Source organism: Arachis hypogaea, chromosome 1, assembly GCF_003086295.3.
Source record: "Arachis hypogaea cultivar Tifrunner chromosome 1, arahy.Tifrunner.gnm2.J5K5, whole genome shotgun sequence".
NCBI classification, from domain to species: domain Eukaryota; kingdom Viridiplantae; phylum Streptophyta; class Magnoliopsida; order Fabales; family Fabaceae; genus Arachis; species Arachis hypogaea.
Genome location: NC_092036.1, coordinates 8826776 through 8854070, shown reverse-complemented (window position 1 = coordinate 8854070; position 27295 = coordinate 8826776). Strand labels below are relative to the sequence as shown.

The 27295-nt window shown below is 33.3% G+C and overlaps 4 protein-coding genes across 5 annotated transcripts; 2 read left to right on the top strand and 2 right to left on the bottom strand.

The window, feature by feature from the left end:
- Positions 1 to 2049, bottom strand: LOC112794849 (psbQ-like protein 3, chloroplastic). The gene is made up of 2 exons (XM_025836825.3): positions 1213 to 2049; positions 1 to 483 (listed from the first exon to the last, which is right to left on the bottom strand). Exons 1-2 carry the CDS (start codon positions 1675 to 1677, stop codon positions 388 to 390), a joined length of 561 nt encoding a protein of 186 aa, XP_025692610.1. The 5' UTR covers positions 1678 to 2049; the 3' UTR covers positions 1 to 387.
- Positions 2050 to 4157: 2108 nt separating this feature from the next.
- LOC112794842 (uncharacterized) lies at positions 4158 to 5069 on the bottom strand. The gene has a single exon (XM_025836819.3). It carries the CDS (start codon positions 4968 to 4970, stop codon positions 4386 to 4388), a length of 585 nt encoding a protein of 194 aa, XP_025692604.1. The 5' UTR covers positions 4971 to 5069; the 3' UTR covers positions 4158 to 4385.
- Positions 5070 to 17126: 12057 nt separating this feature from the next.
- LOC112794826 (protein LEAD-SENSITIVE 1) lies at positions 17127 to 18591 on the top strand. 2 transcript variants are annotated; one of them, XM_072236742.1, is made up of 2 exons: positions 17127 to 17251; positions 17632 to 18591. In XM_072236742.1, exons 1-2 carry the CDS (start codon positions 17240 to 17242, stop codon positions 18304 to 18306), a joined length of 687 nt encoding a protein of 228 aa, XP_072092843.1. In that variant the 5' UTR covers positions 17127 to 17239; the 3' UTR covers positions 18307 to 18591. The 2 variants fall into 2 exon arrangements, with proteins under 2 accessions (XP_072092843.1, XP_025692592.1); XM_025836807.3 differs by having other exon boundaries at positions 17140 to 17251; positions 17639 to 18591.
- Positions 18592 to 23118: 4527 nt separating this feature from the next.
- LOC140178988 (uncharacterized) lies at positions 23119 to 27295 on the top strand. The gene is made up of 6 exons (XM_072216918.1): positions 23119 to 23469; positions 24443 to 24530; positions 25497 to 25552; positions 25651 to 25821; positions 26417 to 26493; positions 27115 to 27295. Exons 1-6 carry the CDS (start codon positions 23119 to 23121, stop codon positions 27293 to 27295), a joined length of 924 nt encoding a protein of 307 aa, XP_072073019.1.

Here is a 27295-nt window from a genome sequence, read left to right as displayed (position 1 = left end):
TGAGAAATTTACAAGTAAATACAATCATTCAACTGTCCATTACAAATATTCAGACATATTTAGGTAACCAGTAGATATATTAATCAAAACCTCAATTATCACAGCCATTACCTTTTCTAATATATTTAGATTCATCTATACCAAAATTGACATTACTGATATCTGTATTCTTCCCTTTTTAATGTCTTCTAATCATACTGAAACCCATGATTCTGATGATATCACATTCTATTCAAATTTCAACAATCATAGCTAACTTTACATGATCAAAACCAATAACGCCTTAATATTTAAGAGGATCCTGTTTTGTTTAGCTAGATTTGAGTCCATTTCCTTGACTACTTTATATCTTAGAGCAATCAATCTACCATTATCCTAGGGATATCATCATATTCTGGATAGAATGTCATTCACAGCCACCACAATGTTCTCGTAACGCCGCCAAATTTCTGGTATATCTTTATCCCTTGCTGCATAATCCAGCTGCATTAACAATCAACATACACTAATAACAGTCAATTGATAAACAATTACACAACAAAAGGGTACGTTCGGTTCAGGATAAAAATCAGGTAGAAATTTCACGAATGAGTTTGATTTGTAAAATTTCACATAGAGCTCATCTATGAAAATTTCCACCTGAGTTTTACTCTCGACGAAACATACCCTTAATGAAAAAGTTCTCCAACAAAATTTTCAAGCAAGCTCATCAGAAATCCAGCTTAAAGATCACCTCAGATTTGTCAAATTGATCCTAACAAGGCATTTGCCATTGTTCTAAATCTTTAATACATAATGCACAAGTCAACTCCCCAAATAAAAAAGGCAACATCTAGTAGATGGGTCATAATTTTTCTTTCAAAAATATCAATTTGACATTCTAATCCAAAAATAAAATTCTCTGTTCTGACCCATGTATATGAAAGATGAATCTGTAAAATCTACTGCATTAAGCAGCTAGTTAGAGGGGCTCAGACCACTTTAGGTAGTGTAATTCAATTTTTAAAGAAAGTTATATTAAAAGGCCACTAGGTAATGAATGCATATACAAGCATTCATTCATGATATTTATGAAACTGAAAATACATCTTACACCATAAGTGGTTTTTGTGTAACTTTTACACTATCATCCAATCAGACAATTGAGTTTATATAAACCTTTCTAAAGTCCCTTTTTTCTTAAAGAATTTGTCTAATCTCAACATGACTTACTCTAGTAACATTGTTGAATAGAGTAGTGTAGAGCTTCCTCAATGGTGGCCTCTCAATTCCAGGCTTGTTTTGTATGATGGTGTATATATCCTTTTTCAAAAGTGCTGAGCTCATTCTCAATTCCTTCTGTGCTGCTTTCCATGACTCTAACTCCAAAAGATCCTTAACTTGTAACAAATTCTGTGCATGCCCTCTGACACCACTCTCAGCTTCTTCAATTGTTTGATCAGGTGCCACAAACTTGAACTCAAACGCGCTCGTGCTTTGTGTCCTCAGAATCAATGATGCTACAGATAAAAAAACACCAACCCTTTTGCTCATTTTCAATGAGAGATCATCCTTGTTGGGATTTTGATGGGAATAAGGTTTGTTCACTTTGTTGACACAGCATGATGATGTGAATGGTGGAAAGTATAATTGTGTTGTCATGTTTGGTTTCAATATGAATGTTCTCATAAACTCCATTGTTTGTTTTTCAGGGCAATTACCAAAAGAAGAAGGAGAAATATGGAGTCGACCAAAAACAAATTAAAGGTAAAGTTTGATACTTTTTTGGAAGACAAGTTTGAAAATCTATAAGAGATTACTAGAACATGAAAATCAACAACAAAGTAAGAGAAATTAGAGCGAGAAATTAGAGAGTTGAAGCTTATAAGCTAGAGTGAAAGAAGACTCATCATCTTACCCTTATCTGCTAAAGATGACACGCTAAGAATGAGTGAAGGCCAAACTTGTGTGAAGTTCAGGTCACTTTTGTTACAACAAAAACGACAAAAGCTTATGGAGTCAGCATAGGTGTTGCTTATATTTCATTATCCAAAAGAACTTTGATTTAATTGATCGTTACTTGTTAGCATAATATTTTTTTATTATTATTAAAAAGCTCAAAACTTAAAACTACATATATAAAAATGATATAGAATTAGATAATGTTGCAAAACACTTTAAAAATAAAAATGTATATTAAGGTCACTGGTTTGTATGAGAAGTACACATTACTTTCTCTTAATTTTAAAAATAAAAATGTGTAGTTTAATGGACTATTACTGTATTACAGACGCACCGGATAGATGTATCAAATTCTATTACTCTCCGAATTTCGAGTTTTAGAACATTGGGAGCTCGTGATTATGTACTGTAGTAGGCCTTTGATGTTTTGTAATGAATAAATTTATAATTTCAGATAAAAAATATATATATGGGAAATGTTTTTGCTTTTGGTGACAAAGGAAAGTGACAGTGGTATAGCACTATAGCTCATGCAATAGCTTTGGACTTGCCGTTAAGTAAAACGGGGAACATTTAGTACTTATTTGGATGGATTTGGATACTGTTAAAGTTGATTAAAAAAAAATTTATAATTTTTTTATTTTTTTACGTATTTAATAAATTTTTAATAGTAAAAATAAAATTATAAAAATACTAAAAAAATATTTTTCATATAATAAATAAATTAAAAAAATTTTATATTATTATATCCAAACATAAATACCCAAACATAAAATTATTTTTACTTTTCTATAAGATCTTTTAAAAAAAATTGAAAAAAAAATTTCTTAAAAATTCACCGGAACAAACCCTTAACCTAGCCATCAAAACAAATTAATTTTATCACTAATTGAAACCTACTTATTATTAACTATTAACTATTAAGTAACCATAATATACAATTCGATTACAGTGTACAATAACTGAGAATGTAAACGGGGCTTGAAGTTTCTTCAACATTATTTATAGGCTTGTAGCCACAATCCATGACATTGCCATTAAGCCTCAACCCAGTCAACGATATTACTTGCCGTCCAATGAGCCAATAGAAAATTCAGAATATACGCTCTCATATGAAAACTTTAACAACCATGTATACATGCTGTAATGCCACTCCACAAACGAATATATTTTAAGCCTTCAATGCATTTCCACATCATATATATGGAAAAATATAAGAAATTAATACCTTTAAGTCTACAACACTTAAATAAGAATCTTAAGACTGCATCTGTAACTCTTCTCCTTGTTGATTCTATCCCATCACTTGTATCTAAAAACCTGATTGTTTAAGATGTCTACAACTAACCTAAAGGTTAACTTAAGCAACATAGAGACACTCAGCAAATCAACATAGCAAATTCATATTGGGAGTTCCATAAGTTCAAAACTCCACATGTTAGACCCCAAAGCCAATTACAAGAAGAACAACAATGAAGTTTTTTTTCTCACTAGGAGGGTTCATCTATAGACAAACAATACTTGACTCACAAGCTATAGGAATCAAATGATTCCTAGGTACCTTGTTCAAACCAAATATAAAAACACTACTACAAGAAGGACAACCACAACAAATGAAGCCTTCTCATACTAAGCAAAGTCGACTACCTGAATCAAACAATCAATGCCTTCACCTTGTCTTATCATAATCAATGTCTAAAGAGTACAAACAACAACTAAACCTAATTCGACAAGATGGAGTTAGCTACATGTATCAAATGATGCCAAAGTAACCTAACTTCATAATCAATGTCTAGTTTTACTTGGTTTCTTTCTTTGTCCTCCTATTGAGCTACCCTCAAAGATCAAACTACTTAAGGGTATGTTCATGAATTGGGGTCTTAGAGGGAATGACAGGAGAGAAAGGGCTTCAAGTATGAAATCCACCATACATGGACTCGTGATTCGTGGAATATTCTTGGAAATTTTACATTGAAACATTCCAATGTAAGATTTATTGCTAAAATTCCCAAGAATGTGAACACATTCTGCGAACCAAACACCCTAATATAAAGGTCTACTAACCTCATGAACAAACTGCAAGCCACCTAATACAGAATTCTACTACACTATCCACAGAAACTGCTACCCCAAAGTCCCCAACACTTGAATCCTAGTTTCACTTCGTGTCTAATGTGTCTACACACATCTATATCCATATTCATATAAATACACAATTCAGAAAGAGCCACAACCATTTGCATTGAAACTTGGTACACTATCAACAACAATAATAAAACTAATAAAACTCTGCAAGCAAATACATCAACTTTCAAAAGTAAACATGCAATGCACAAAAAGAAAAACACTAATAAGAAGGTTCTAATGGTATTCCACTATGATCATTAACAACCCGCATGAGGTTAGGGTTTACACTATATAACAAGAAACCTATTTCTCAAATCTCATACCGAAGAAGAATCCTTCGCCGCCGCAGGTGGAGCAGCGGTCTTCTCCGCCGCCGGAATCTTCACGTACCCGAATTTCTTGAAACTCTCGATCTCCGCGCCATGGCTATCGTCATCGGAGAGATCGTCGAAGCGGCGGCCGGAGAGGACGAACCAGAGAAGGTACATAGTGGCGGCGACGAGGGAACCGCAACCGAATCCAAAGAGCAAGGCGAGGACGACGCTGAGGATGTCCTTGGTGCGGTCGCGGAGTGAAGCGAAGTCGTAACCGTAAATTCCTGAGGAGGCGCGTGGTAGCGACGCGCGTGAAAGATCGCTGTGATGGTTGCGACGGTGCAAGGGGAAAACGACGCCATTTTGGTTGAAGGGGATTTTGAAGAAGTGATTGTTGGTGTTGATAGTGAGGGATTGGATCTCGGTAACGGTGACGGTGGCGAAGTTGTTGGTGGAAGGGTTGCGGATGGAGTAGGAAGAGATGAGGAAGGATCTGCAGGGTCGTGCCGTGGCGGTTGTGGTGGCGGAGAGGGCCACCGCCAAAAAGATCACGGCGGCGATCGGTAAACGGCGGAGGATTGGGGCCATGGCGAAGAGAGAGAAAGATTGAAAGAAAGTAAAAAAGCGTTTCTTCAACTTTCTTTTTTGAGGATCTTGTGAAGTGCGTTTAATTCGTTAAAAAGAGTTCATTTAAAAGTTCTTAAAAACATTTTATCATAAAAAGTAAAAAAATGAATCATTATTTAAAAATATTTTTTCAAATGTTTATTTTACTATTGAAAATAAAAATAAAAAATGTTATTCCAGACTAAACATACTATAAAACCATAAAATATTGTGAAAGATACAAATGTCACTACACTAGCATTTTAGAAAAGATTATTGTTGCATTGTTATTTATGTGATTAATATTTAATTAGAGATCAATAATATTTATTATATAGAAATTATGCTCTTAATAAGAATCTTTCAAGTATATTCCAACTAAAACAAAAATAAAAATGTGTATCTCCAATTTTGCTCTAACAAAAGATATGAAGGATAAAACTTTCTTTCCAAATATACAAATAAATATTCTTTTCTGCTATTGAAAAAAAAATATTATTCTCCCATATAAAAGTTATACAGAATATAGCCAATATTCGGTATAATTTTAATAGTGAATAGCAAATTTATAAAAAAGATCCGAATTTATCATTTTTAAACTCTAATAAAATCGATTTTATATTTTCACGAGAAAATAGATTTTATTTCGAATATCTAACTAAAAGTCAATACTTGGTCTTTTTTTTCTTGTGTCACCCTCTCAATATTTAAGAATATATGCACGTGGGACAAAAGTTGAGTAAAAAACCATCACTTTGGTTCTAATAATTCTTAAGAAAAGTGTAGGGTGAGTAACTTTATTAAATTCTGATTAGTATGTAATTATAAAAAAAAGTGAATAATTTTACATTATTGGATAAAATTTTACGCCATTAAAAATTATTGATGACTACTTGATGATGACTATAAATCACGAAAGTTACTAGTTTCCTAACACTCCTCATTCTTTTATAGTAGAAATTCATGTACAGTTATTTTTATATAAAGTTGATAATTAAAAAATGTTAAATAATTTGATATATTTTATTAAATTGTTATCTAACGGTTTTTAGTTATTAACAACTGTACGTGAGTTTCTACTTTTTAAATGCAGAATACTAAGAATTTAAAATTGAAATAATAGTAATTTGAATTTTAAAATAAGATAAAACAATCAGAATCTGCAGATAATTCTGTTAGAAAAAAAATAAGTATAATGAACTTAGAAAAAGATAAACATAACAAATGATGGTTTTCAGTGGCTAAGAGAAGGGGGGTTGAATCTTAGTCCCATTTTCGCTCAATAACACTTGTTATCCTTTGAAATAACTTCCGAAGACTCTTTGATTTTTGTCTCGTCCCTAGCCACGAGACTTTTATTTTTGTCTCGTCACTTGGCACGAGATATTTTTAGTTTTAGCTCCTGTGCAATAGAAACAAAAATTGAGAAGAGAAGAGAGAAAGTTACACTCAGATATATCCTGGTTCAGCTGCTAAGTGCAGTGCAGTCTACATCCAGTCTCCATCACAACAATGATGGAATTTCATTATAATCTTCTTGATTACAAACTGTAAAGTGCTAACCCAACTTACAAGGGGATTTTCACAGAATCATGATACACAACACAGATGTACAAAGAAACTCTAAGGACATCTATGCCTTTTTCTTTTAATTGTGCACTCTCTGCCTTTTTCCACTCTATGGCTTTTTCATACAAACCTTACTGTTTGCCTTTTTTCATGAGACTCAAGACATGACAAAAATTAAACAAAAAATACAAAACAGAATACATTGAAGGAGAAGAGAAATCTGTTAGCTCAGGTAGCTCTGAGAACACTGTGTCTCACACTCTCACACTTTCTCCTTACTCCAAACCGTGGCTGTTCTCTCTTTTTATAGAAGAGGGAAGCCTCCACAGTTGAAGCAAAAAACTAAGCCAACTTCTTCTTCTCCATGCAAAACCGGTTCGGCCAAAGAGAGAGAAGAGATAACCCATACAATAACCAACATGCAATTACCTGTAGTCCTTCCTTGGTCATCAATCTTCATCAATCTGAGCGCTCCATCTTTGGCTTGCTCTCTAAGATGAAATTCTGGCTATTGATGCTTCATGATGATGATGGCTTCTTTTGCTCCACTTTTGCTTCCACCCTTACGTAGCTACCCTAACTACCTTCTATGATGAGTGAACCCAAAAGCAGAGACAAGTCATCTCTCCAAGGATCTTCTCCTTGCTGGCTGAATCTTCTTCAACTATTTTTGGTATGAAGAAGCCAAAATCTCATCACCATATCTGACCATAAGTGATAAGAATCTCAGCCACTATATTTTTTATGTTTTCTTGCCATCAGTTCGATGGTCTTAATGCATATAGCTTCTTCTTTCTTTTGGTAACTCAATGTAACTTCCATAATTTCCTGTGACATGACCGAAGAGAAGAAAGAGATGAGAGAGAGGATAGAGCTAGAAGAAAAGCAATTAAATGAATCAAATTAATTGAAATGAGATTGCTTTTACTTCCCTTGCTGTTTAGCGTGCAACACTGATGTCCTCAATCAAATCAATGACACTTTCTCTCTCATAATTCACATGCATTTATTAACTTCACTTTAATGAAATATGAATTCCATCACATGGTGAAGTGTGAGATCCGTTGAAGGCATAAAGCAATAACAACATTTGCTTTCCTGGTTAATTGTTTTTGGATCATGCATTGGGTGTATAGCAAAAATGATTAACTTGGGCTTGTAGCAATAATAGTTCAATTTTGGCCCAAGTAATGTAACCATTAATTCAGCCATATGGATCAAAGGGTTTTATTATCACTGCTGAATGTTAACTTTAATTTATGCTTATGATAATGTTTGAATTCTGGCCCAAATAATCACAAATTGCTTCAGCCACATAATAGAGGAAACATTTAAACAAGGCTGAATGGTTTCAAGTATATTTGGCTTGCAATAATTCTGCTTTTCTGTTCGACCCAATAAGAAAACCTGCATCACAACATTATTAATTAACATATGTTAAATGAAAATCAAATTAATTATTTCAATAATGTTTGTTCATCATCAAATTTAAATTAGAGTTTTTCAAACTCATCAATCTCCTCCTTGATGACAAACATTATTAAAATTGAAATGCAAAGAAATTAAAGATTAGAGTATAGAGTACTCCCTTTGAATATTTGAATTTCTTCCCCTTTCTAATTGTCACATGGCTCCCCCTTAATATATACCATTTTTATTAAGGGAAGCTCTAACCTGTAACAATTTTTATCAAGCCTAAGGCAATAATGTTATTCAACATATTCAATGTAAAATGTTGAATGGCTTGATTTATGAGCAGAATTGAATGATAATCAAAACTCGTTTGTTATCAATAATTTGATTTTCTGCTCAAACACACAACAGAATTAACAAAAAATATCTTTGAAAATAAATTGCTGTTTAAAAATATTTTCCAATCAAATCAGAGCAACATATTTATGATAAGAAAATATTTTTAATCACGGCATGATCACAACAATTTTCAACATTTATTTTCATACCCAATGCTTAAAGAAACTGCCAAAAATAAATCTAAAACAGCATTTATTTCATCAAGGTAAGACAAATACATCACAATTATAATCAATTAAGCATTTTACCAAGATAAACATCACAGCAGCAATCACAGGATAAAACAAATGCATTATCAATATGCATTATCAAGCATCAAGTGTATCATTTTAACAAGAGTGATCATGAACTCTCAAAAGAGAATTTCATCCCCTGTTTTCCAGTTTCAATTTTCTTGGCACTTTTTTCCCCTTTTGTCATCAAAGGGCTCCTACAAAAAGAATTTGACATAGCCAGAATATTTTTCAAAAGTATCCATAGAATGTCACAGAGTTATAGGGCTAACAGTATCTGTACAAACAAAACAGAGTATCAAATTGAGTCTAAACATGCCAAATATCAACAAACATAGAGAAAACAGTAATTAATCATCAAAGATATTAAAAACAGATTCCTCAGCGCCTTCTTTACTATCAACTCCCAACTTGTCCTCGAGATTGTCCAGCATCATCCTCCCTGTAACTCATCCTCCCTTAATGACTGAAACCTTATTCTCAACAGTTTCATTAGATAAATCGACTTTAAAATACTCAAAAATACTGGTGAAAAACATGCCATATGGAAGACTAGCCTTTTTGGTATTCTTTACAAATTTCCACATATGCCTTATTATAAGGTATGCAAAAGAAATTTGAGAGGAGGTAATAAGAGCAAAAAGGACAAGAAAGTCCGAAACTGTTACCCAGTGGCGTGAACCACTTTGTGGTATGAGAACATGAGATATGAGTTTGTAAAGAAGAATTGTCTTATCTGGACCAAGTTCCTTAAGAGTTGGATTCATGCCATCCATTTTAGAGAGACTTCCGCAGGTTTGATTTAAAGCCATCTGGTAAGTGATTCCAACCTGTAAATCCTATTTTTTGGACATGTATGCCCTTGGTCCCTTTTCTTTGTAGCCTAGTGCCATCCCAAGAGTTGCAATATCAAGGATTATACAAACTTTCTTCACATAAAACTCGCAGATCAAACCGGGGTAAACTGATTTTTGGATGTGAAGCAGTGGTGTCCACTGAAGATTATCAAACAGAGAAAAGACATGGATCCCTTTGTTGGTGAGTGAGTCAAGATTGACGAGGTAAGTAGTGCAGAGATGACGTTTTTCCATAACTTCATTGTGGAATTCATAGGATGCACAAGAGTCGAACCTAGATGGATCATAGTGAGAATGTGATTTGTGGAACTTTTTCTTGAAATTCCATGACTCCAAGTTTGCTGGCTCCTTGGTGTTATTTAAAGCAAACCCTTTAGACTTCTGAGTAATCACCTTAGTGCGCATGGTTTTGGTCTGTTTGGTTGGAAGTGAGGGAGAAGATGAAGAAGTGGAATGGATATGTATATGGTTGTGAGTTTGGGGAATAGAGAGACGAATGCTTTCACTCTTTCTTGGTGTTGTTTTCTTTTTCATGATAATGAAGAAGATGAATGGAGATGGAAGTTGAAGAGCAGGCCGAAGGGTGAGGTGAGTGGAGGGAGGTTAGAGAGATAATAAATGTGTGGAGAGAGAATTGAGGGAATTAAATGTCCATTAAGTGGCGGTTAATACCCAAAGAGTTTCTCTTTTATTTGAAATAAACTGAAAAAGGTGGTTTCCTAGAATCAAGGGATTCAATAGTACCCTTTTGCACATGTTCTCTAATGAAATGATATTTAATTTCAATGTGCTTTATTCTTGAGTGCAAAACAGGATTTTTTGAAATATTAATAGCACTCGTATTATCACAAAATAAGGGTATACTATTGATCTTTAATTTGTAATTTTTCAACTGCGTTTTTAACCAAATTAATTGTGAACAACATGCAGATGCAGATATATATTCAGCTTCAGCTGTTGATAGAGCCACTGTGGCTTGTTTTTTGCTTGACCACATGTTAAGTGAGCTTCCAAGAAAGCAACACATGCCGGATGTACTTCGTCTATCCACTCTATCTCCCGCATAATCTGCATCACAAAATCCTACTGCACAAAAATCATTAGATTTTGGATAGCATAAGTCATAATCACTAGTTCCCTTAATGTATCTAATGATGTGTTTAACGGTTGAGAGATGAGATTCTTTTGGGTGAGATTGAAACCTTGAGCATACACCCACACTTTGAACAATATCCTGTCTAGAAGAGGTTAGGTACATGAGTGAACCAATCATTCCTCTATAACTTGTTTCATCCACATCTTTTCCATTGTCATCCTTTTCAGGTTTAGTGTTAGGATGCATTGGTGTTCCCATTGGTTTAGAATTTTCTAGGCCAAATTTTTTGATAAGTTCTTTTGCATACTTTCCTTGGTGAATAAAAGTACCACTAGGAGTTTGTTTAATTTGGAGGCCAAGAAAGAAAGTAAGCTCTCTCATTAAACTCATCTCAAACTCACTAGTCATGAGTTTTCCAAACTCTTCACACAAGATCTCATTGGCCGAACCAAACACAATGTCATCCACATAAACTTGAACTAGGAGAATATCATCATTAGATGCTTTAATAAATAAAGTAGTATCTGTGGTATCCCTTTGAAATTGATTTTCCAACAAGAAGGCACTAAGCCTTTCATACCAAGCTCTTGGAGCTTGTCTAAGATCATAACAAGCCTTAGAGAGTTTGAAAACATGATTTGGAAAATCCTTATGCTCAAAACCAGGGGGTTGAGCCACAAACACTTCTCTATCAATAAAGCCATTAAGGAAAGCACATTTTACATCCATTTGAATCATTTTAAAGCCCTTATGGGCAGCATAGGTAAGAAGCAACCTAATTGCTTCCATTCTAGCTACCGGAGCAAAAGATTCATCAAAATCTATACCCTCTTCTTGATCGTAACCTTGGGCCACTAATCTAGCCTTGTTACGAACAACTTGTCCATCCTCACCAAGTTTATTTTTAAAAACCCACTTAGTACCCGTTACCTTCTTACCATCCAGATGAGGTACTAATGTCCAAACCTTATTCTTTTCGAATTGAGCAAGCTCTTTTTGTATGGCTTTGACCCATGATGGATCTTCAAGAGCTTGTCTCACATTGTTGGGCTCCATTTGTGACAAAAAGGCAAGATTGCTTGGTTCAGATTGCCTTTTGGTTGAGGATCTTGTTGTTACACCTTGAGAGGGATCACCAATGATAAAATCATGAGGGTAGCCCCTCATGGACTTCCATTCTCTAGGCTTCCTTTATGGTGTTGAGCTTTGATGAGCTTCTGTGGGTCTCACTGTTTCAGTTTCTCTTGCTGGCTCAGGAGACAAAATGGAAATGTCTCCTCCATTCTGACGAGACAAAACTAGGCTGGCAGATTCTTCATTTTGGGCTGACTTGGGATTTTCTTTGCTTGTTCCAGCTTCTTCACAATTTGAATCATTATCTATCACAGTACTGGGAATTAAATTAGAATCACAAAAAGTAACATGTATGGATTCCTCTATAGTTCTATGATCCTTGAGGTAAATTCTGTAGGCTTTGCTAGTAGTGGAGTATCCAACAAACATGCCCTCATATGATTTTGGATCAAATTTGCCAAGATTTTCTTTGTTATTAAGCACAAAACACTTGCATCTAAAAACATGGAAATACTTAAGATTTGGAGGGATTCCTTTCCATAGCTCATAAGAAGTTTTCTTTAACCCTTTTCTAATAATGGTCCTATTCAAAATATAACATGCTATATTTACAGTTTCAGCCCATAGAAACTTTAGAACCTCATTCTCACATAACATAGCCCTAGTCATCTCTTGAAGGCTTCTATTCCTTCTTTCAACAACCCTATTTTTTAGGTGTTCTAGGGCATGAAAAATTATGAGTAATTCCAAAGTCATCACAGAATTTTTCAAAGTCTTGGTTCTCAAATTCTTTTCCGTGATCACTTCTCAAATGGGCCACTTTTAAATCTATTTCATTTTGAATTTTCTTGCAAAGAGTTGAGAAAGCATAAAATGCATCATTTTTATGAGCAAGAAAAAGTACCCAACCAAATCTAGAGTAATCATCTACCACTACCAAACCATAGTGTTTACCTCCTAGACTTGAGTTCTTGTTGGACCAAAAAGATCAATGTGTAACATCTCTAATGGCCTTTTGGTTGAAATTTCATCTTTTGGTTTAAAAGAGGATTTAACTTGTTTGCCTAATTGACAAGCATCACAAGTAAGATCCTTATCAAATTTGATTTTAGGAATTCCTCTATCCAGATTTTTCTTTACTAGCTTAGAAATTTGGTACATGCTAGCATGACCCAACTTTCTATGCCATAGCCATTTTTCAGATTCAAGAGAAGTAAAGCATGTTACATTTTGTTCTTTTAAGTCCTCAAGAGTCAATCCATACACATTATTGCATCTTTTAGCTTAAAAAAGAATATCCTCAATTTTTTCACAAACAACCAAACACACAAATTTTCTAAAAATAACTTCAAATCCTAAATCACACAATTGGCTTACACTAAGTAAATTATGTTTCAAACCATTTATAAGAAGAACATCATTTATACAAGATGAAAAGATTTTACCAACTTTTTCAACGGCCACTATCTTTCCTTTTCCATCATCACCGAAAGTGACAAGTCCTCCATCATACTCATCAAGCTTTATGAAGAAGGTTGTCTTTCCGGTCATGTGCCTAGAACATCCGCTGTCCATATACCACATATTTTTCTTTCATTTGGATGCTAGGCATACCTATAAAACAAGCTCAAGTGACCTTAGGTATCCAAATTTTCTTGGATCCTTTCACGTTAAACCATCTCCTATGACCTAAACAATTGTAATCAAAAACAACTTTGTAAACTTTGTCACCAATCATTCTTTCACCAAAAAACATTGAATTGAAAAATGTCCATTTTGGTTGCATAGTCTTCAAAACCTTGGAGTTGCTGATTTGTTAAAGTAGGTGGGATCTTGAAACTTTGTGTCATTAGAAGATGAAGCTCTATTTTCAAAAGGTTTCTCAGCAGATTTGTAAAACCCCAAACCAGCTTTATCAAAGAGTGATTTTTGACTAGCCAATATTTGATTTAAATTTTTAGAACTTTGAGTAAACTTAGCTAAGTCATTTTCAAGATTTTTAATCTTTTTCAGCAACTCTTCATTCTCCTTAAAAAAATTTACATATGCAACAACAGAATGGTTACTTTCACAACTTCTAAGTTGGATTTTTAACTGCTTATTTTCTTCAACAAGATCACAAGCAGTTTCGGCCTCCTTTAGCTTTTCCTTGAGAAAATCATTTTCAGTTTTAAGAATGATAATTTGTTGTTCAAGATCTTGGTTATCAAGGAGAAAATATCTTATTTTTCCAGAAAGGTGGTCTATCATAAGATGAAGATCTTCAGTGTTAGGGTTGTGAAAGACTACCTGATCTATGTGATCTGCCATGAGACATAGTTGTGACTTGGTCTCGGATTCCTCATCATCATCTGAGTCATTTTCCAAGCCTTCCCATGAAACCATCAGTCTCTTCTTCTTTCCTCTTTTTGGCTTCTCCTCCTTCTTCAACTTGGGACAACAGATTTGAAATGCCTCATTTCCTTGCAGTTGTAACAAGTTACTTTGCTTAGGTATTTCTTCATTTTCCTTGAGCTGCTGCCTTTGCCTTTCTCTTTGAACTTCACCATTTTCCTGAATTTTTGGCAAACAACACAAACTCATTTTTAGAGGAATTATCACTGGATTCATCATCCAGGGGGTTAGTTATAGAAGAAAAAGCAATTCCTTTCTTTTTTGAATCTTTTTTCAAGTAAGTGTTTTCAAAAGCAAGTAAGTTTCCTCTCAAATCATCACATGTCATGGAGTCTAAATTACTGCTCTCAGAAATAATTAAAGCTTTTGTTTCCCACTCTTTAGTGAGACATCTCAACACTCTTCTCACAAGCACAGAATCCGAATGTGTTATTCCCGTAGCATCCAAGCCAACAATGATGGTGTTGAACCGTTCGAACAGTTCATCAATGGATTCTCCTTCCTTCATTGCAAACCTTTCATACTCTCTGTTTAACATGTCTATCTGAGTCTTCTTTACAATGGTGGTTCCTTCATGTGTGATTTGCAGTTTATCTCGGATTTCCTTTGCCATTGTGCATCGTGATACCCGTCGGTATTCCTCAAAGCTGATAGCACAATTGAGCAGATTTACAGCCTTGGCATTTAGTTCCACCTTCTTTCTATCTTCCTCGGTCCAGCTTGCTTCTGATTTTAAGAGTGACTAGTCCTTCAGCACTTGTGTTAGTTGGAAATTGAGGACCCTCCAGGATAATCTTCCATAGTCGGTAATCCACTGCTTGTACAAAGATCTTCATTCTCTCCTTCCAATAGGTATAGTTTTTCCCATTGAAAAGAGGCGGTCTGTTGCTTGACTGTCCCTCTGTGAGGTTGTAGAACACCAGATTTGAGCCACTGCTTTTTGCCATCTGGATCTTTTCTCCAAGCTGCAAAGCTTGATCTCTTTGAGACCAAGCTCTGATATCAATTGATGGTTTTCAGTGGCTAAGAGAAGGGGGAGTTGAATCTTAGCCCCCTTTTCGCTCAGTAACACTTATTGTCCTTTGAAATAACTTCCAGAGACTCTTTGATTTTTGTCTCGTCCCTAGCCACGAGACTTTTATTTTTGTCTCGTCATTTGGCACGAGATATTTTTAGTTTTAGCTCCGGTGCAGTAGAAACAGATATGGAGTAGAGAAGAGAGAAAGTTACACCCAGATATATCCTGGTTCAGTTGCTAAGTGCAGTGTAACCTACATCCAGTCTCCATAACAACAATGATGGAATTTCACTATAATCTTCTTGATTACAGATTGTAAAGTGCTAACCCAACTTACAAGGGGATTTCCACAGAATCATGATACACAACACAGATGTACAAAGGAACTCTACGGATATCTATGGCTTTTTCTTTTAATTTTGCACTCTTTGCATTTTTCCGCTCTATGGATTTTTCATACAAACCTCACTGTTTGCCTTTTTTCATGAGACTCAAGACATGACAAAATTAAAACAGAAAAATACAAAACAGAATACATTAAAGGAGAAGAGAAATCTATTAGCTCAGGTAGCTCTAAGAACACTGTGCCTCGCACTCTCACACTTTCTCCTTACTCTAAACCGTGGCTGTTCTCTCTTTTTATAGAAGAGGGAAGCCTCCACAGTTGAAGCCAAAAACCAAGCCAACTTCTTCTTCTCCATGCAAAACCGGTTCGGCCAAAGAGAGAGAAGAGATAACCCATGCAATAACCAACATGCAATTACCTCTAGTCCTTCCTTGGTCATCAATCTTCATCAATCCGAGCGCTCCATCCTTGGCTTGCTCTCCAAGATGAAATTCTGGCCCTTGATGCTTCATGATGATGATGGCTTCTTCTGCTCCACTTTTGCTTCCTCCCTCACGTAGCCACCCTAACTACCTTCTGTGATGAGTGAACCCCAAAAACAGAGACAAGCCATCTCTCCAAGGATCTTCTCCTTGCTGGCCGAATCTTCTTCAACCATTTTTGGTATGAAGAAGCCAAGATCTCATCACCATATCTTACCATAAGTGATAAGAATATCAGCCACTACATTTTTTATGTTTTCTTGCCATCAGTTCGATGGTCTTGATGCATATAGTTTCTTCTTTCTTTTGGTAGCTCAACTTAGCTTCCATAATTTCCTGTGATATGACCGAAGAGAAGAAAGAGATGAGAGAGAGGATAGAGCTAGAAGAAAAGTAATTAAATGAATCAAATTAATTGAAATGAGATTGCTTTTACTTTCCTTGCTGTTTAGCGTGCAACATTGATGTCCTCAATCAAATCAATGACACTTTCTCTCTCATAGTTCCCATGCATTTATTAACTTCACTTTAATGAAATTTGAATTCCATCACATGGTGAAGTATGAGATCCGTTGAAGGCATAAAGCAATAACAACATTTGCTTTCCTGGTTAATTGTTTTTGGATCACGCATTGGGTGTATAGCAAAAATGATTAACTTGGGCTTGTAGCAATAATAGTTCAATTTTGGCCCAAGTAATGTAACCATTAATTCAGCCATATGGATCAAAGGATTTTTGTATCAATGCTGAATGTTAACTTTAATTTAGGCTTATGATAATATTTGAATTCTGGCCCAAATAATCACAAATTGCTTCAGCCACATAATAGAGAAAACATTTAAACAAGGCTGAATGGTTTCAAGTATATTGGGTTTGCAATAATTCTGCTTTTCTGTTCGGCCCAATAAGAAAACCTGCATCACAACATTATTAATTAATATATGTTAAATGAAAATCAAATTAATAATTTTGTAATTAATGATTTCAATAATGTTTGTTCATCAGCAAATTTAAATTAGAGTTTTCCAAACTCATCAACAAATTTTTGTTAGAAGAGAAAGATAAAATAACAAATAAAAATAACACAAAAATTTAATAAGTTGTATTTTCACTATTCCTGGAAGGATTTCATCTTTGATTACCTGAACACTGAAGAAACTAGAACCGTGAAAGCCAAGAAAAGTCTTCCTTATTTTTTTTGTTCCCTTGGGTTGGAATCCAAGAACCCTTAACTTTTATTTATAATTCATATTCATTCCTTACTTCCTCCAACATTGAGGAGGGAAAATGGGGGTGCTTTCCAATAAGGTTGATCCTCAAAACCTTAATCCTGGTGATCATATTTACTCTTGGAGACAGGCTTACATCTATGCACATCACGGTCATCTCTTTCTCTCTTCTATATTCACATTGATGTTCTAGACTTGTTATATTTTTTCTATATTATTTTACTTGTTATAAGGGGCCTCTTTCATCTTTGTTTCAAATTTGGAACATGTTTGGTGACATATCAGAAATCCCAAGTAATTCTAGAATTTGGATTGTGTTTGGTTGGGACAGAAAATTCCTAGATGAGCCGCTTGTCCACATAAACTTTCACCCCATTTTTTAATTCCAAACCAAACATGGCATTTTGAATTGGACTTCGGAAATATATGAATTCAGCTTTTACCTGTGGATAATTAATTTTATCAAAAAGAGTTTACCTATGAATGATACTGAAAATTTTCATTTTTCTTGTGGCAACTACTTTTGCATAAGATTGCAGGAATTTATATAGGTGATGGAATGGTGATCCACTTCACAAGGGCGGCAGACCAAGAAATAGGAGCAGGAACTGTCTTAGACCGTTTTCTATTCAGTTTACCTCCCTCTCATCCTATAGACACACCATGCCAAAGATGTGGCCGCGACCGGACAAGAAAAGATGGTGTCATCTCTTCTTGCTTGGACTGTTTTCTCTCTGGTGGTGACCTTTACCTCTTTGAATATGGTGTCTCACCAGCCTTCTTTCTAGCCAAAGCTAGAGGTGGTACCTGCACCCTTGCAACTTCCAATCCAACCGAGCAAGTGCTTCACCGTGCTTTCTTCCTCCTTGAGAACGGGTTCGGTGGCTACCATGTCTTTAAGAACAACTGTGAGGACTTTGCAATCTACTGCAAAACTGGCCTGCTTGTATTCACAAACATGAGTGTTGGGAGAAGTGGTCAAGCAGCATCTTGTTTTGCTGCTGCTAGTGCCTTAGTTTCTTCACCACTTCGGTTCATGACCACGGGTATCGGTGGTCTATCGTTGGTTGGTTGTGGCATGTACTGCATTAGCCGATTGGTTTCGGATATTGGAGTTCGCCGAGACGTAACTAAAGTTCCGGTGGAGAAGCTTGTAGATTCATTGGATTCACCGGCTAAGATAACTGAAATGGCCAAGTTAGACTAAAGATGGTTGCGCAGAAGTATGTCAGAAAATAATGTCAAGTATGATCAGTGTTCTAAAACTGCCTAATTTGTCAAACACTTACCAGATGAAGTTTGCGGTGGTATCTGCAATTTTCAACTGTGCAGTTTAAAACTACTTAAGATTCTCTCAAATGATTATCATTGTTTAGCAGGAGTTAACTTATTTATTTACTCTTGCCAACATAGGAGTTGTACTTCTTTATATTTTACTATGTTCATGTTTATTATGGAAAACAAATATCTTGCATCTCACAAATTGATCAAAGTTTTATGCTGCCTTTCACCAGGTGTATATCAGCTCAACTAACAAGAATAGAGATTAATGCCTCCTAAAGCATAATATAAATTTGTAAATCGTAAGCACCATGTAAAATTTGGGTGTCAAAGATAATTGTCCCGGCAAAATAGTCAATAAATGTGGAAAAATCCCCACCAAAATGAAATGAAAATAGAGAGAACTACAAGAGAATAATATTAAACAAAAAGGTGTGAATCTTTTTACAAGATTTTGCTATTAACTGGAGTGGAACATTACACGAATTTGTAGCAGTTTCACCTATTTTACCTATAAAAATACATTAGGATATAATACAAAAGGGAAATATCCAAACTCCAAAGTCACCAGCGTTCATGCTAAGCATACCTATTAAATAAATAATAATGAATACATCCAACAGTATCAAGCAGAGTGTCCAATCTTCTAGTAAGGCCAAAACTCAGGTCCACCGGGCTTCTTTACAAGGATTTGATTGTATTCGGGTCTTGATGTCTGCAATTTATGCAAGTAGTTTGTTAGTACACGCTAATAAAGAAAACTATCTAATGAATGAAGCAGGATTTTTAGTTTTTAGACAGGGAACTAGTCTCTTCAACTCTTGTTACCATGAATGTATATCAATATATTAAGATCAAATGTTGGTTGAACATGAGATACCAAAAGCAGATACATATTTACAAAGAACATAGGCTATAATATATCCCACATATAACTTCCTTAACACCTTATGATGAGAGGGGTACCGAGAAAAAATAAGCGTGTATCAACTATTAAGCCAACAACACTGCAAAATAGGGCACTGTTTCCAAGATGATTGATACAAATTCAAGTTGACATAATAGACATGGAATCCAAAATTTTCCTTCTATTTGTGCTGTTCAGTCAGAGAATTATTATACACAAACTCCCTAGAGAAAATCAGGACTGAAAAGGATGACTAGAAAGGAATGGATCTTTGAAAGTTAAATCTGAATATCATCCTATTCCCAAGCCTAGTGATGCCTATCAGGACTGAAGGATGACTAGAAAGGAATGGATCCTTGAAAGTTAAGTCTGAATATCATCCTATTCCCAAGCCTAATGATGCCTCTGAAGTGGACAACATTTTACAAACTTATTTGGCATGCTCTGAATGAGGCATTGACAACATGGAAGCACATTGCCAACATTGGGGTCCCATGTATTCATTTTTGCACCCATAGACAAAGAAGAGGTAGTGAAAACTAAGTTCATGTCATATTGGTCAGAACGTTAATGGTCAGCATCCACCTGAGACAAGAAATACACAAACTTCCAGAGTTTGGGTAGATCTCAGTAACCACTCTCTCCAAAACAAAACCCAGAAACACTCTTATGAGGCACAGACACAGAGGCTGCAACACCGGGTGTTGATCCTCACCTTTTGATGTTCACCCAACAAGAAAACTTTCATGACTGACCCTAAATATTGATGTGGATACTAGGGAGGATAGAGAACTGGCGGAATGATGTGGTTATCAGATTTGCAGAGGGGATTATCCTATCTACAGCAGCTTGGATCGCCTTCAACACCACTTGTTTGGCCTAGTCTAGATTAAATTTATGCTCTACTTATGTTGATTCATAAACTAATCCTCCTAACATAAGTAGCACAGTTCCTAATTCAGTCTAGTATTTAAAGTTCACATCTCTTTTTCAAATCTTTTTCAATCTTTCCAAGTAAGGCATGATTCAGAAACCATGCAACCCGACAACCCGTGAAGAGAAATGTTATTTGCATGTTATCTGAACATCAAACATGGTAAGAGAGATCCACAAAAGTGTTGACTTAATGCCCTTTCTCTGTAAATATCCATCATCACTTAGAATTTTGCATTTCTCCCTCTATGATATCAACATTTTCAGGTTCAAATAACATTTCTCGCCTCCCAAATCAGCTAAACTTACCCTCTCAATTCCAAATCAGGTATTGATTGATGAAGCCCCTGAAACCAGTTGAAACCTGGCCAATTCGGACTCTTTTTTCAGTCCTTTATGAAATTATGCAAGTCGAAGATTAAGCCAAAAAACAAAGCACCACGACAGAGCAAAATTGGCAACTATTTTCTTTTTTATCCACAAAACTACAACTTAAGCTCCTAATTCACAAAAACTATAATTTACTTGATATTAATACAACAAGAGGTTCCAAATATTTCATGAATCAAATTACCGAATTATTATACTAACACAGCACAAAAAAAAGATTTGAAGAGAGAGAGAAAGAGAGAGTTACAATGTCTTTGAAGACGATATAAGCAATGATGAAGAAGAGTAAGAAGAGGATCTCAAACTCCGCGTATCTCACGAACGCAAACACCTTTCCAACCGCCCGAGTCAGCGCCGAATCGTTCCGAGCCTCAACTCGCCTCGCCATCTCCCAATTACTCTCTCTCTCTCTCTCTCTCTCTCTCTCTCTCTGAAAGCACAGCGAAGACAGAAGAAAGATGAAACGACCACAGCGACGCCAAAAACGAAAAGGAGGTGAGAGAAGAGAAAATGGATAAGAAATTTAAGAATAATTGCCAACTGGGCCGGGCCCAATAGTACTATCGGCCCAAAACATGAAAATAAAGACATAAAGACTTGAAAGAAAAAAACCGACTTTGTGCATGTTTTGGATTTTTTTTTAAAAAGGAAAAGAAGTATATCAGAAATTTTATTTCTGTATAATTATAAAGGTGTTTGGATATAATTAAAAAAATAATCATGTAAAGTATACACTAAAATCAGCTACTAAAATTAGCTATTAGTATAAAATCCATATTAGAATACAAAATATATATTAAAAATGAAAGAAAAAATATAGGGAATCAATGACCTAAGCATACAATGTGTACAATGGAGGTTTAGGAAATATTAGAGATATGACCATTAGTGTTACATTGTCCTGTCAGGTTATGCTTTTGGGATGAGTGGTTCATGACATGGTATTAAAGTTATAGATCCGAACTCCAAAATCAGCTTAAGCTTTGGTTTTATGACATGAGATGTTTATTATCCTAGTATCCAAATGGTTATTCTGGATAGTATGGGTGATATTTATTTTATTCATGGACCAAAAATTTAGCCCATTACACATTATACGCAACTACACATGTATTTATTATATACGAATATATAGTGGTTGATTTTAGTGTATACATAGTATTTTTGTTAAAAAAAATATTTTTATTATAAAACATAAAAAAATGTTTATTTTAAGCAATAATATGTTACTTTTTTTTATAAAATAAAATTTTAAGCAAACTTTTTAAATAAATTATTGCTAACTTTTTTAATACTTTTTATCTACACATAATTACCTTCTTAATAAGAAATTTTTTTTATAGAAAATAAAAAAAAAGGTACTTTAATTTTGTCGAAAGCAATCTTAACTGACTCTTTATTACTCAACCATATATAATCAAGGATTCAATATGCTTTGATGGGAATGGGGATTTGGATCCTCGAAAGTTTGAATTTCACTTTAGAGAGTAAAGTGTGATCTTCTACTCTTAAATAGTTTCTCTTTCATATTTATTCTTGATCCCATCTATGAAATCAATGGTGAGAGATAACACTTTACTCTCTAAAGTGAAATTCAAACTTTAGAGGATCCAAATCCTGGGAATGGAGTGTATATATTGCATAGTTAATTGTGTTTAACTTTTTTAAACTTCTTTGACAAAAAGAGTAGTCACTATTATCATTAATAGTTATTCACTTGATTATATATACTTAAAAAAAGGGAAAATACTTGGTAACCAAAATCTTTATTATCATAACTTAACCCTATGCATTATAATTTTGCCTAAGAAGTAAAACAACTAGTTTTGAGATTTAAAAAAAAAATTAAAGAAATTTCTAAGAAATATTCTAAGAACACTTGCTATAAAAAATTAAAAGGTCATTTTTTGAGCTTGTAGTTAATATATTTCAAAATTCTCATGCATTCTTAACATTTATAATAATACTCCTCTTGACAAGTGGGTTTCTTGAGAGGGGCATATTGCATATACTATTTTAACTAATCATATATATGTTATCATGGAAAAATAAATACCTATATTATGAATATTCTTTAATTACATATAATATATGGTTAGCAAAGTTTCCAACTTTCCGCAATTATGGTGGTAAGAAAAAGAGTTTGTGATCCTAAATCTCTTTGATGACACATTTCTAGATCTCTATGAAATCCCAAACATTCTCCTTCACAAAAATAAACTTGAGAAATTTCATGCCAATTTTCTATCATCAGATCCTTACAACTCTCTTGTTCCCTACTCTTTGCACCAATAATCTAAACACTCACCATGGCTTTAGTGCAAATTTTATATGTACAATGAGAAAACCCTAAACATCCAAATACAATAATGGAAAACATTTCTTGTGACGCAAGGAACAGAATGTATATTGAGTTAGAACAGAAAGTATAATTCTTTCGATAGAATTTAATTCTTCTAAAGTGAGAAAATCAAAACCTAACAAAAAAATTTGAATTTTTGCGCGCAAATGGATTTGTTGAGAAGGCCTAATGCTAATATGGCTTTGTTGCTTCTTAGTATTATATTCATCAAAACTTGCAACAACCATAACTACTTGGCTCTGGCCTCGCCTTCCGGAGGCGTCATGGGAGGGAGTTTCTTCGACGATTCGGATTCTTCGTCTTCGCAATCATCTTTGAATGATCATTCGCATTATCAACATTATGATTCTTCTCAACCTTCTGTTGATGATAACACTCCAAGTAACAATGATGATGGAGGGGTTCCAAGCGTGTTTATGTTCTTCATGTTTGGTTTGGTTTTGGTTGGATTATGTAAACACAGAAATGGAAATGCAATTTCTGTGATCAAGGTTCAGGTATGATAAAACATGCATTCAATTCAAGTAAAGAGAAATGTTAGAGGTTATCAAAATTTATTGTTTTTGGTATCATTTTTAATTATCAATCTAATTTTTTTTAGTCTAGTAATCAGACAACATACTTTAATCTATATTTTTAAATATTAACTACTAACTGATTGAATAAAAACAAAAATTCTGAGGTCCCTGTCATTTCTTTTCTCTTAATAACTATATGTAACATCTATCTTGATTCCATAATAGACTATGATATATATAATTAAGTTGGATTACTTAGTGTCATACTTTTTTCTTTTAAATTCTAAGAATCTTGTTATTGGATTTTAGACATAATATTTTGTGTGTCAATCGAGACTCTAGTGCAAAAAAATAAATATAGAGTGCAAAAATAAAATAAAGTAAAAGGTGTAGTTCATAATATATATGCTTATTATTAATTTTATCAATTAGGTTTATTTTATTCAATAAAAAAATTAAAGAGTAATGCTACCTAAACCAATAAAAAAAATATTCATGAAAATATATAAACATGTTGAAAAAAAAAAATTTAAGTGAAAAATTGCTAAAACGAGGAATAAGTGTATAAGCTTAATTAACATTGAATAAGTTACAGGTCTTATCATATGGCTAAGTCTACTATTTTCATTTAATAGTTATTAAAAAATGATCTTCTACTTAATTTTATCAACTCATAATTATTTTAAAATAAATAATTTTATGACAAGATATAGGAATTTATATTCTGAGAAATGAGTTTAGCGATTCTTATTTTCCAAAAAAATAAAAAATAAAACAAAATTACACAAGCTTAAGTTATCAAGTTGATAGTGTATTTAGATTTAGTCTATTAATTAAGTGATTAGTATGAGTTCTAATTAGATAGGTTTCATTATTTTAAAAGCAATTAACAAAATTGCTTAGCATCATGTTGTAATGTTAATTATGTCTTCTTGGAATGCCTTAATTGAAGGTTGCAATGTTAGGTGGGAAGAAGGGAAGCTCAATACAAAGGGATCTAACTAGGATTGCCCAAGCTGCAGATACATCTTCTCCAGAAGGTGTGAGCAACTTATTAATAGGTATATGTCATTAATATTTATTTTCTCTAAATTATTGTAGTATGATTCACTTTCTTTGTAGTTTGTACATTGCAAAACTTTAATTTAACTATGATAGAAATTGTATGCTTCATCAAATTCGGAAACGAATATTCTAAAAAAATGTGTTTTTTAACAAAAAAAAATTAGGAATAATCTAAATAAAATTTTAGTTTAAATATTTAATTATAAATTTTTAAATTATAAAATCTAATTAAAACTTGATAAAATTATAAAAATTAATAGAATAATTAAATATTTTAATTTTTATATCCATCAGTTTTTGTATTTCTAACCCAAAATTAAAGATATATAAAATATATAGTACTTGTTTGGACACTATTAAATTGATAGAAAAAAAATTTTCAATGAAAAAAGATAAGATTTTTTTATTTTTTAACAATTTTAGTAAATTTTTAATAGTAAAAGTAAAAGTATTATAAAAATAAAAAATATATATTTTTTAAGAAACTACGATTTATGTCTTTTTTTAAATGATCTTTTCTTAAAAGATCTTTTTCTTAAAAAAAAAGGATATTTTTCACATAATAAATAAATAAAAAATAATTTTATATTGTTATATTTAAATATAATTGATAGATAAATTTTTTTTTGATATATAAAATATCCAAACATAAAATTATTTTTACTTTTTTATAAAATCTTTTAAAACAAAATAACTCAAATTTTTTTTATTATTATTTAAAAACTCATTCAAACAAGTCCCTAGTTAACTACTGCAAAATAAACATACTAGTTTAACACTTTGATATGAATATGTTTGTCTTGGATATGTTTCTTTAATTTTGTGATGCTAGCTATGTGCCAAGGAATTGAAACTAATTATTGTTAAGATCATTACATTGTTCACACAAGGCTTCATTTATTTATGATGCATTAATTTATCACACTAATTTTCTCTTTCAGAGACAATATTAGCTTTGCATCAGAATCCGGGTTACTGTATTTCAGGATATTCATATGTAAGAAATAATTCATTTAATTTCTTCTCATTGGCAAAGTAAAAAAATATCATTTTCTAGATATCAATTATCATTGTATCAAACAATATCTTTTGTAGGTGGATCTTAAGCTGAGTAGGGAAGATGGAGAGAAATGCTACACTCAATTATCACATGAAGAGAGAGCCAAATTTGACAAAGAGACATTAGTCAACTTTAATGGCAAAGAGAAGATTAGTACAAGAAACCAGAGTGCTAATGTATTCGTCAATGATGATGAGTACACATTGGTATATATAATATATTAGTTAATTATATTCATAGCTTCATTCAAAATTATAATGAACACCCTGAGGTTAATTAAGAAATATTCACAAAATACCCTTCATTATGGTTTGTAATGTGATACTATTCAAAAATGCTTAAGGAAATCAAAATTTTACAAACAAATAAATTATTTTCTGAATTTTTTTTCTTTTTCAAATTAATTGTTTCGAAATGCTTAAGAAATCAAAATTTTACCATCATAAAAACTTATACATAAAATTTAATTAAAAACCATTTAAATTAATCAAGCACAGTCAAACTTAAATCAGATATTATTTGACCCAAACATGCAGGGGCGGAGCTACATACTCAAGAAGGGGGCAACGGCTCCCCCTAATTTTAATTTTTTACATGTAAATTATATGTAAATTTCAGTTTAGTCTCTTTCAAAATTTTATTTTAATATTATTTTATTGTATAAATATTTTTAGCCCCTTCTAATATTTCATCTAACTCCGTCTCTGCAAACATGCATATTCACCATAGTATCATAATGCAACATATCATCTAAATTGATATAGAATTATAACTAACTAACCAATTGGTAGTCTCTTGCAGTTGGATGAGGAAAAGAAACCTGAAGAAGAGAAGAAACTACTTCTCAATGGGTTTGGGAATGAGTTCATAGTGGTATGGTATGATTTCTTTTATTTATTGCTCTTAGGTTTATAAAATTTGCTTGGATTTGTATTGTCAATTATTGTGTTCCTGCATTTTAATTAACTGCCCTCCAAATATATCTAATGAATCAATCTAAAATGTTCAAGTCTAGTGTCACTTTGGTTTGTGGAATTTTTTGTAAAGGTTTTTTAATGCAACAATATTTCATCCTTAATTGCTTGTTAGCTTAGTTTTTTTTTAAGAGTATATACCTAAATAGATTACTAAAAAAATTTGTATTAAATATTTTTGTTTTAATTTTTTTTATTACATTGAAGTCCTGTACCTTATAAAAGTAACATATAAGTCCTTCTGTTATACTTGTTAGAGAATCATTAGAATCAATTTAGATCAATTAGCATCGTCTATATTTATATAGCATATCTATACATTAATTGTAAGATTCTATGTCTTTATTACTTTGATTCATTTAGCACCTATAAATACCCCTTGTATATTGTACCTCAGAACATAACTCAATAATACACTTTTCATATTATTCTCTCATCTCTTGTTTCTATCATGGTATCAAGAGCTTAGGTCTTTTTTTTTTCAATGAATATTAGTTCATAGCCCCTTTGTTTCCTTTTTGGCAGCATTCTTTGGCCTCTTTTTTCGTTCTCTTTTCGACGCTTTGGTTCGTCACCCCGTAACCATTTTGTTCATCTTGTCGCCGTGATTCCAACGCAACCAAAACCGCCGCCAGACGCGCCCCCACGCGCCGCCGCAAGACGTTGCCACGACCAGGTTGATCTTTCTTTCAGATTCCACCCGTGA

Excerpts from the sequence above, each read along its gene's own strand:
- LOC112794849 (XM_025836825.3), bottom strand. The coding sequence starts at position 1,677 with ATGGAGTTTATGAGAACATTCATATTGAAACCAAACATGACAACACAA. Across the intron at positions 484-1,212 it reads TATTCAACAATGTTACTAGA|CTGGATTATGCAGCAAGGGA; the intron begins GTAAGTCATGTT and ends TTGTTAATGCAG.
- LOC112794842 (XM_025836819.3), bottom strand. The coding sequence starts at position 4,970 with ATGGCCCCAATCCTCCGCCGTTTACCGATCGCCGCCGTGATCTTTTTG.
- LOC112794826 (XM_025836807.3), top strand. The coding sequence starts at position 17,158 with ATGGGGGTGCTTTCCAATAAGGTTGATCCTCAAAACCTTAATCCTGGT. Across the intron at positions 17,252-17,638 it reads TTACATCTATGCACATCACG|GAATTTATATAGGTGATGGA; the intron begins GTCATCTCTTTC and ends ATAAGATTGCAG.
- LOC140178988 (XM_072216918.1), top strand. The coding sequence starts at position 23,119 with ATGGATTTGTTGAGAAGGCCTAATGCTAATATGGCTTTGTTGCTTCTT. Across the intron at positions 23,470-24,442 it reads TTTCTGTGATCAAGGTTCAG|GTTGCAATGTTAGGTGGGAA; the intron begins GTATGATAAAAC and ends CCTTAATTGAAG. Across the intron at positions 25,553-25,650 it reads GTATTTCAGGATATTCATAT|GTGGATCTTAAGCTGAGTAG; the intron begins GTAAGAAATAAT and ends TATCTTTTGTAG.